We start from the raw sequence: 10,686 nt of genomic DNA, 5'->3' as shown, positions 1-10,686 counted from the left end.
GTGCCTAATGAGCCTATGCTGTGTGTTTATATATGCTTGCAGAGTGCTGGTTGTTGAGCAGTATGAGGGCATGCTACTTTCGTTGGCGTCGGGTCTACAAGGCAGAAGTACAGGTTCCAAGCCTAATTACATGCATCGAGAGGACAAGACGTTGGTGCTTATTAATTTAGAAGAATTAGTAATTTATGCATCTGTATTATTATTGTTATAGTTGGTGTACTTCTTGTGTACAAGAATTATTAATTGTTGTATTAATTAACTTTGATGTTGATGGGCTCTAATATATGGGCTGATCGATGAGTGCATTGAATATTGGGTTGAGAATAACGTTAAAATCTGCATGGACCAAGATATGGGCCACATAAAATAAAAAACAATGGGCCACAGAAAACAGCCACACTAAATGGGCTTGGCCTATTGTAAACCTGTTTGCTATAGGGGCTTAAACATGCTGAATTTAATATTATGACGTTTTTGGAGTATGCCAAGTCAGCAAGCCATCCTACGTGGCATCTGCTTACGTGGCGAGGTCATAGCATAAAATCAGATGTCATAATGTTATGACATGAAAACATAAATGTCAAAAGTTGCCATTAAAGACGCTCATCTTTTGACATTTGATTTTTCGTCAACTTGGTGTCACAAATGGTAACTTGTGACTTATTTTCCAGGTATTATGACATATATGAAATGTCAAAAGATGGCACATTTCTTGTAGTTCGGTGCAGGTTCTTAATCATCCAGAACCTGTGTCCACTCTGGCATCGACGTCACCAGTTCCCAGTTACCGAGCAGTTCAATCCCTGGATGACGCTGGTTTGGGTGAAGCAGCTGAGGCAGGTCATCCTGATCAACCACGCATGGGGTGCAGGCTAGAGGTTTGAAGGCCTAGAGATCAGAGGGCGGCATTCCGGATGCATCCCAATCCAACTATTCAGCACTAGAAATTGATTTCATGTCACTTGGGCAGCGAAGGGTGTTACTCTAGTTCTGTCTATACAGCTGTGTTCTACTCTGGGTCTGAGGTGATATATATCGACTCGCTGTGCTGCCTGTTGGCTGTATGTATATTCACTGATTTCTGTTTCTCCTTCTTGCTTGAAATGAATTTTCTGCAGTAGAGCTGTGAACTCGAGAGTAGGATATTGAATATTACCACTGTCTGCCAGGCGGCCCTTGCCTAAACGTGCTACCATCTTATTGCTTTATTTGTAGGTAGAGGTAGCTTTGTTCACTACTGAAGTGGGGTGTGTGTGAATAAGCTGATAGATGTTTACTCGTTTCCACGTGGGAAGCAGGGCTCATTCATTTTGTCGATTTCATGTACTCTCCACGAGTTCTGGTAGTTTTTAATTTATTGGCGTCACCTAGAGTCATCAATGTTGGCTCATAGGATCATCAGCTCAGGTAAGTGAACCACTAACCAGTTTTGCCAGGCACCCGTTAGTGTTGCCGAGCACCCACTAGCCGTGCCGACCACGAACAGGCGTTGTCCGTCCCCACACACTATGGCTAAAGCCAGAAGAAGAAGGGAGAACAGAGCATGCACACACAATACAAGATAGCAGTGTTGGCCGAAGTCCTGTCTGAGAGATGGCAAATCTGAACTCTCTTTATTGAGTTGCCGTGTATGTCTATTTATACAACTCTATCCATCTAGTCCTAGTACAGCGCACATGCTGCAACAGTAACTAGATAACACAGCAGGGCTGACTCTGCGTCGGCCTCTACATGTGGCTACAGTGCTGTAGGTGAGCCGTGCGGCGCCTGCACCTGCAGCGGCTATAGTATCACAGCAAGGGGCCTTTCGGCGCCGCCTTCCCTTGCTGTGTTCACACAAGGTAGCAGTAGATTATCTAACAATCTTTCCCTAATCCTACTGCTAACCCTTGTACCCCCTCCATGCCGATCATCTCCTTTAGCTCCGTGAGTCGAAGACGTCCGAGCGGCTTGGTGAGGACATCCGCGAGTTGCCGACCAGTTTGGACGAACTCGATGACGATCTGCCCTCCATCAACACAGTCCCTGAGGAAGTGGAACTTCACGTCGATGTGTTTACTCCGGTCGTACAGAACCGGATTCTTCGCGAGGGCGATGGCGGATTGGTTGTCCACCATCAGTGCTGGTGGATGAGCTTCCACACCGGTGAGCTCGCCCAGTAGCCAGCATAGCCACATAACTTGGCACGCTGCTGTGGCCGCCGCTATGTACTCTGCCTCACACGTAGATAGCGCCACCACCTTCTGTTTCAGCGACAGCCATAAAATTGGGGCTGACCCGAGGAAGACGAGCACGCCAAAGGTGCTCCATCGTCCGTCGATGTCCCTCGCCATGTCTGCATCGCTGAACACAGTGAGCTGCAGCCTACTCCCGCTGGTCTTGGGAAAAATGATCCCCTGATCTACCGTCTCTTTGACGTAGCGTAGTAGTTGCTTCACCGTAGCCCAGTGATCCTCTCTAGGATCCTCCATGAAGCAACTGACGTAGCCCACGGTGAACGCAATGTCCGGCCTCATGTGGACTAGGTAGCGCAGACCGCTGACGACGCTCCGATAGAGTGTTGCATCCACCTTCGCCATGGTGCTGGCCTTCGTCAGTTTCAGCTGCTCCTCCATCGGAGTCACGCATGGCGTGCACTCAGCCACGCCGCTCCTCTCCAACAGCTTGGAGGCATACGCGCTCTGACCGAGCGTGAGTTCCTCCTTCCCTTGTCTCACCTCAATGAAGAGGTAGTACGACAGTGCGCCCCGCCATCTCACGCTTGAAGCTGTTGATGTCCTCCGTAGGCGCACCGGTGACGATTAAGTCATCCACAAACACACTGACGACGAGCTCCTCCTTCCCCCGTCGCCGTGTGTAGAGCGCGTGCTCGGTTGCGCACCTCTGAAACCCAAGCTCGCCCAGCGTGGCGTCAAGCTTGGCATTCCATGCTTGTGGGGCCTGTCGTAGCCCGTAGAGCGCCTTACGTAGTCGGAGCACCCTGTGCTCCTCTCCTTGACGGCGAAACCTGGAGGTTGCCTGACGAAGACCGTCTCCGCCAGCTTGCCATTGAGGAAGGCTAATTTAACGTCCAAGTGATGGACGCACCAGTCCTTTACTGCTGCCAAGACTAGTAGCAAACGGACTGACTCTATGCGCGCTACTGGCGTAAAGACCTCCTTGAAGTCTATGCCCTCGCGCTGAACAAAGCCTCGGGCGACGAGGCGTACCTTGTGCTTGACAATGGCGCCAAGCTCGTCCCGCTTGACCTTGTACACCCACTTCAGGCTGATCGGACGGCATCCTAGAGGTGGATCGATGAGCTGCCAAGTCTCGTTTTCCTCAATCGCCTTCATCTCCTCCAGCATCGCCCGTCGCTAGTTTTCATCGTGCTCGGCTAGCGCGAACGTGGGTGGTTCATCTACACTGACGAGTAGTAGCTCTACGTCATTGAGCAGCCTGCCTGCCAGACCTGAGGGACCTGTGCCGCCGATGATGTCGTCCAGCCTGCGGAACCGCACCTCCTCACCTTCGTGGTAGGCGTCCACGAACTCAGTGATGTCACTTGGAGGTGAGGCGAACTTGATCGGCGTCGATGGAGTTCCCTGTTCCGCCGGAGTGCTTGGCATAGTACCTGGAGTGCTCGGCACTACTTCTGGATAGCTCGTCATAACTCCTGCAGTGTTCGACCACACTGTAGGAGTGCCTAGCCTCAGTCTTGGAGTGGTCGGCACCACTGCAAGACGTCTTGGCTTCGCCACGGGAGTGCTCAGCACCCGTCCTAGAGTGGCCACCAACACTGCAGAACCTCCCGACACCACTCCTGACGTGCTCGGCATTACTCCAGGAGTGCTCGGCACTCCTCCCGGAGTGCTCGACATTCCTCCACAAGTTCTGATACTTTCAAATTTATTGGCGTCACCTCGAGTCATCAATATAGTGCACACCTTGCTACTATCCTCCGCAAAAATCAATATCCATTCCTTAGTAGTATTCCAAGGATAAATACCAATGATCCTTGATATATGCTTTTCTCAATATCTAAGGTCAGTTTGAATTATTGTGCCAAAGAACTCTACTGAAAAGATGGTTTCTTCTCTTCGAAGTGTTATGGAACACCATGTGCTGTGGAACAGTTCGTGACGTGTGCCTTTTGTTCTCAGCAAAATTTCGAAAAAAGCTAGCATAACACACAAAAAATAGTAGCTAAACAATCCATCTTCTGATACGTCTCTTTTAGATACAAGTAATGGAAAAAAAGTCCAGCATCAGATATTTGCTCACGAGGAAAGAGTGCAGAAACTCATCCCAGATGTAAACATAAGAAAGAGAAAGAACAAAAAAAAGCTAGGGAGTACAACTCCAAATTATAATTCGACCTGTCGTACTTGCATGCTGCTTTTTGTGATGTGATACTGACTCACTCCGAACTACTTTTGCATCTAATGACATGAGAACAGAACTGGAGCTTAGGCCAATAATCTAGTTCAAACAAGTGGATGAAAACTCCATGTGCTGGTTGACTTGCCCTCGTCCTGTACTGGCAAGGCGTGCAGCGCGACGACAGCTACCATCCGCATGTGGACTTGTTCTTGTATGAACGACCCAGAGCGTACACCTGCAATTGAACCAGATGTGGCCCGCTCTCCTCTCATGCTTCACGATCCTGGCAGCTAGTAAGATGAGAACAGAACTGCAGCTTGAACCAATAATCTGCTAGTTCAAGTGAATGAAAACTTGACGTGCTGGTTGAAGCTACAGCGACTAAACCAAAAGCAGACACTATTACTGGCTCACCCTCGTGGCCTCACTCATCCACAAAGGGTGGTGTGAAATCAAAAGACAACAAAAATTTGTGCAGATTCTTAATTAAAATGATCCCAAGTGATGTGCACTGCACAGACACGAGGCACATTCAAAGACTGGGATGTGGTTGCTGCCCTGGCCGTTCAAAACCACCGACAAGGCAGAGACGCAGAGGACAAGAAAGAGGAAGACACCGTGGCCTTTGTCCTATACCGGCGTCTGGCTAGGTGTGGACTGTGGAGCCAGTTGCAGAGCCAGGAATGTGATTTTTTTTCATTGATTAATTGGAGGGGAGGGGCAGCAGTATAATTTCCTTCAAATTTAAACAAATTAAAATAATCAATAGAAATTGTAGGGGCTTATGGGGTTTTTGGTCCTCCTCGCCCCCGGTTTACGCCACTGCATGGAGCACGGCGACAGCTAGGATCCGTACATGGAATTGTTCTTGTATGAACAATATGAAGAGCTCCTGCGATAGATGGTCACACTGCTGCAGTCCTCTTAAGTGCTGCTTTGACATTTAACAGCACCATGGTCGCCGTCTTTCCGCATTCACTCACATCGTCATACAACCTCAAAGGCCTAAACAGGAAACGTGTGCGCTTAGTAGTTTCCTGACGTCTCCTAGTCAATAGTAAACTGATGACTTTGATATGAATATTCTATTACTACAACTATGGTCAGGCAGCCCATGCCTAAACAAGGTGGTGTATAATCAAAACACAACAAAAATTTATGCAGATTCATAATTAAAATGACCCCAAGGGATGTGCGCGGAGCAGACAAGAGGCACATCCAAAGACTGGGATGTCATTGCTGCCCTGGCAGTTCAAAACCACCGACGAGGCAGAGATGCAGAGAACAAGGAAGATGAAGAGACCATGGCCATCGCCCTTTACTGGCGTTTGGCAAGGTGTGGAGCCAGTTGTTGCAGATCCAGAAATGTGATTATTAGTTTCCTGATGTCTCCCAGTCACAAGTAGACTGAAGACTTTGATATGAACATTCTGTTACTACTACTATGGTCGGATGCCCCATGCCTAAACAAGGTACTAGCTTTGAGGCATTGCAAACCACCTATTGCTGTATTTGTAGGTAGAGCTGGCTTTGTTGAGTACTGAAGTGGCCAAGTGGGGTTTCCACGTGAGAAGGAGAGCTGTGTCATTCTTTAGACTTCAAGTACATACTCGCCACGAGCTCTGATAATTTCAAATTTATTGGTGTAAATTAGAGTCATCAATATACAATGCACATTCTTGCTACTCGCCACACAGCCTAGTATATTTCAATGATACGTACAAATAATTGCAAACACACTTCTCCTAAATTAGTGTTATAATATATTGCATGATTATCCAATCTAGCAGAAAGGGTTGTGCGGCAGAGCTGTCAAAATCTACTTTGTGTGCTGTGGAGCTGTACATTAATTCATCGTTCTCTGTCCTTGAGCGCATTCTATATCAAGGTATCTATTTCTTGATGTAAGCTCTTCTCCATATCAAAGGTCAGTCTGAATTATTGTGCCAAAGACTTCTGCTAAAATGATGGTTTCTTCTCCTGAAAGTCGTCCTATGAAACACCATGTGCTACACAAGCACAAAGGTTTGTGGTGTGGCTTTTCTTCTAAGCACATTTTTGAAAAAGCAAACATAACATACAAAAAAGCTAAACAAATGAACTCATACATCTCTTTGAGATATACATAATGGAAAAAAGTCCAGCATCAGATATTCGCTAATGAAGTAAGAGCGCACAAACGCATCCAGAATGTAAACATAAGAAAGAGAGAACAATTAAGGAGTACAACTCCAAATTAGAATTCATTTGTCGTACTTGCATGATGCTTGTTTTGTGACACTGACTCATTATAAATTACTTTAGCACCTAATAAGATGAGAAAATAACTGGAGCTTAGCCAATCTAGTTCAATTGAATGAAGACTCCACACTGCTGCCCAAGTGCCCATTCAAAACTGACGATGAAGCAGAGGACAACGAAGAAGACCCTGTAATCGTACTTTCTTGGAATTGAACCAGGTCTGGGGCGGCTCTCCTCTCGCCCTTGAGAATCCTTGCGGCGCTGGTGGCAGGGGACGGTGGACTTGATCAGTCATCAGTTGGGGGCCCGGCCAGGACCGAGGGGCTACTATAGTTCGGCTTGAGCCACAATGTTACACCCTAGCATGGACTCCTTCGAGTTCTCATGTCTGGAACAGCTAAGTCGGTAGATGCCGCTCCTTTGAGTGAGAGCAGTGGGGGCAGGTCACCCTGATCAACGGTTCAAAGGGTGATGGCTGGAGGCTTGCAGACCCAGAGATGAGAGGGCAGTATTCCAGACACCTCCCATTCCGACTATTCAGTACTAGAAGCTAATATCATGTTACATGGGCAGCGATGAGTTACTCTAGTTCTGTCTATAGGCTTGTTCTACTCTAAGTCTGAAATGATATATATCGACTTGGGCAGTGATGGGCAGTTGGGCACCAATTAAGGCAGTTGAGGCAGGTCATCCAATCACTGGGAAGAGCACACTTCTCAATCAAACCTGCATTGCATTTGTTCTCTATACCAGTCCATGTGCTTGTTGTCATGGGTGCCTGCTCTCCTTAATTGCCTCAGGCTCTAGTGATGGTGTGAGAGAGTAGAGGTGGTGGTGCAGGGAGTGAAGGGTCAGGATAGGGATGAAAACGTTCGGGAGAGGACAGGAAAAAGGGTCTATTTGCTTTCAAACTCATTCTCACAAGGAAACGGAAACGACATCTGGAGCATTTGTCAGGAAAACGATATTGGAAAAACATGATGTTGGAAACGGAACAAAACTATTGGGAACTCATCGATAACGGTCAAGATACATTAAGTCCAAGCGGGAACACCAATTGACATGACCACTTCAAATGTTCAGTATGACCTAGCCGACACAAATATAATGTCACAAACTTATAACCAAAACTACAGCACTAAACTAGCAGCTTGGGTGTATTATAAATAAAAAAAGAGTTGTCCGTGATCCAAGAAGAAAGCATATTCACCTCACTGAAATTCAGTATTTGCAACAAAAATGTATATTTGTTTCGTATGGCAATTATGGTTTTAGTATGACATTAGTTTTATGTCAAACAATTGTATACTGGTACAATACTTATTAGTTAATGGTTTGTTCTTCACACCCACCCACCACCAACAACTTTTAAGGAAAGAGAAATAAAGAAAAGAGAAGCAAGTAAAAGGAAGATGCATGATGAAGAAAGAGACCCTCCTAATGTGGCACTGTGTCTGCCCTGAATTTTACCAGTGACGAGCAATGAAAGTGTATAACAAAGTAATTACATTTTTCTTGCACTATTTTTTCTCTGAAATAGTTTTTTTTTGTTCGTTCAGTATGAGACATGTTGATAAATATATAGTATATAAACTTTGAACCCATTCTTTGTCGAGCAGAAACGTGTTAATAGAGCGCACACGTCAACATCTATCATTGGACTGTGATTAACACATTATTTCGTCCTCTAATTGATACCATAGTTTTTCCGTAGTTTAATCTACACATTACTATGATACCTAGCGCCACTGGAGATCATATATCTTTTCCTAATGTTGACGCTGAAAAATCAACATACAAATCGCCAATGACTAGATTGCTTTACTTTCATAAAAGCCACCTTGACTAGTTTTCGAGCAAACTAGCTAGTAAAAGGATAATTCTTCCATTACGACGAAGAGCTGATTGTTTCACAAGCAAGAACAATAAAGATACATACTCCAATCTCCACGGAGAGTGGGGCTGGTTTACAGACAAACTAGCAAAACATATCTTTGAAAAGTAGAAGAAGGAAAATAAAGTAGATGCGTTTTGTTTGTCGATTTTGTTGTTAGACAAATTGACCTTGGCTCTTCTCTCCTTTCAAAGGGACGACCTGGTCTTTTGGCCAATGGTTAGAATTGACTTGAAGTTCCTGAAGCTAAACCGAGTCATCTTGGCCTTCGTGGTCCCACGTGCCATCGTCCGCTCCAAATAGCATGTTGCACACCTGACCTGAGTTGTCGCGCTTTTGGCCCCGCATAACTGATGTTCATTTATAGCACTTGGTTTTAAGAACAAAACCAGATACACACCATATGTGAGCCCAGAAAGTCATATATCACATATAGTTACAAATAAGGGTAATATCAATAGACAATGCTCAATATATAACGTACTTAGTATAAAGAATATAACCTTAGATAGCAAACAGCGAAAAGATAACTCCGATCTTCGGGTGAAGACTCCAATTCCACAGGGACAACTGACTGGTTGATCACAAGCCTAATTCCTCTAAACTCTAGCAATCTGGTACCCATCCGGGATTTTTCCAAAGTATTGAAAAGTAAAGCAAGCGTAAGTACATGTCGTGCTCCACAAATATCACATGGGGTTCATAATGCTCAAAAGGCTGGCACTGGTTTAACTGTGATTAGCTTTTAATGAGTTATGATTTTAGCAAAGGGGTGGCAACAAGTTTATTCATAAGCCCATATAAACACATGATCAGGTAAACATGAATAATGAATAGCATAAACAGTAATCATTAGTGAGCATCTTTATCATCTTTATCATCAGTATTCATCTTTATCATCTTTATCATCAGTATTCATCATCTATTCTGTAATGTTCCAAGGCCGCTCGTGACCGTGAGCACGGCTAATATACTAGTTTTACACTCTGCAGAGGTTGTGCATTTTCACTGTGAGTCGTGATTTACCCTTTCGTCCGAGGTAGCTATTCTCTTGACCCACTTCCAAGGTTTTACTATGAAGCATTACAAAGGTTCGTCTAACAAGTTAGGGTCATTAGATTCACTCGGCAAACAGATGTAGGAATCCCCTTTCCGATGGCACAATGACACGTGGCTTATACACAAGGGGACAGAGGCCGTCCTATACCTGATTCGGCAAGCCATTCTTACGCTAATAAAGGTAACCACTAACAAGCTAGAAAAGGTTCTCATACTGAGCTAAAGCCAGAGCCATGTAGCCCTCATAGCTGTACTATAAGTCCTGAATCATCACTTACAGATAAGTCCTTAGGGAGAGGAATCTAGAGCACCATAAAAATAGCCCAATGCTCTAGCCCTCTTGTTCCAAGTTGCTAAAAAGCATCTTTTAGTGTTTATTGCACCCGACGTAGAGCTATCCTTGTCACCCCCTGCCATGTCAGCGGGGCCCGCACAGAGGAAAAGGAAGACCTAGCGTCCTTTAAGGACTTCCTTTGCCTCTGGTTTTTCTCTTTCCTGCCATCTGTAATCCCTGCTCTCCCTTGGCCTATAAAAGGAAAAGCAGGGCACCCCACTAAGGCGATCGATTCACCGCATCACATATCACAATACATCACAGCAGAACCACTAGCGTCGAACCTCGAACACATTGCTGAGTAGCGACTTAGCTCTCGGCACCCATTCGATCTTTCCATCAGAGACTTGGGACCTGTTATAACACCCCAAAATTTGCCACTTTTGAAAATAGAGCTGAAATGATTAAATTTGGAATTTTGTGTTCATTAAAACATAGGAAATAACAAATTTCATGAAATTAAAATTTAATATAAGGTTTAGAAACATGGTTGTGCATACATGCCAGTGCATTTGTTTCTTCGAATTGTGTGCATTTGATTCAAATTGAAAACATTCAAAATGCTTTTGGAAAAAAAATTGGGAGTGGCTTTGAAGTAAAAGAAAATATGAAAATAAAAGAATTTAAAAAGGGTAAAATTTATTTTTGGAGAACTTACCAAAATTTCTCAATTTTATTTGAATTAAAAAGTGTATTTCAAATTATATTCGAATTTGATTTGGTTTGCATTTGGATTTGAATTTGGAAACAAAATGGAAAAGATTTGGAAAAAGGAAAACGGTTTCTTCCTCTCTCC

At 44.8% G+C, this 10,686-nt stretch overlaps 1 protein-coding gene across 1 annotated transcript; it reads right to left on the bottom strand.

Moving 5' to 3' along the window:
* Positions 1-732: 732 nt before the first annotated feature.
* Positions 733-2,615, bottom strand: LOC136548264 (secreted RxLR effector protein 161-like). The gene is made up of 2 exons (XM_066539859.1): positions 2,076-2,615; positions 733-846 (listed from the first exon to the last, which is right to left on the bottom strand). Exons 1-2 carry the CDS (start codon positions 2,613-2,615, stop codon positions 733-735), a joined length of 654 nt encoding a protein of 217 aa, XP_066395956.1.
* Positions 2,616-10,686: the final 8,071 nt, after the last annotated feature.

This window comes from Miscanthus floridulus, chromosome 4 (assembly GCF_019320115.1).
Source record: "Miscanthus floridulus cultivar M001 chromosome 4, ASM1932011v1, whole genome shotgun sequence".
In the NCBI taxonomy this organism is placed as follows: domain Eukaryota; kingdom Viridiplantae; phylum Streptophyta; class Magnoliopsida; order Poales; family Poaceae; genus Miscanthus; species Miscanthus floridulus.
This window is presented reverse-complemented; position numbering and strand designations above follow the sequence as displayed.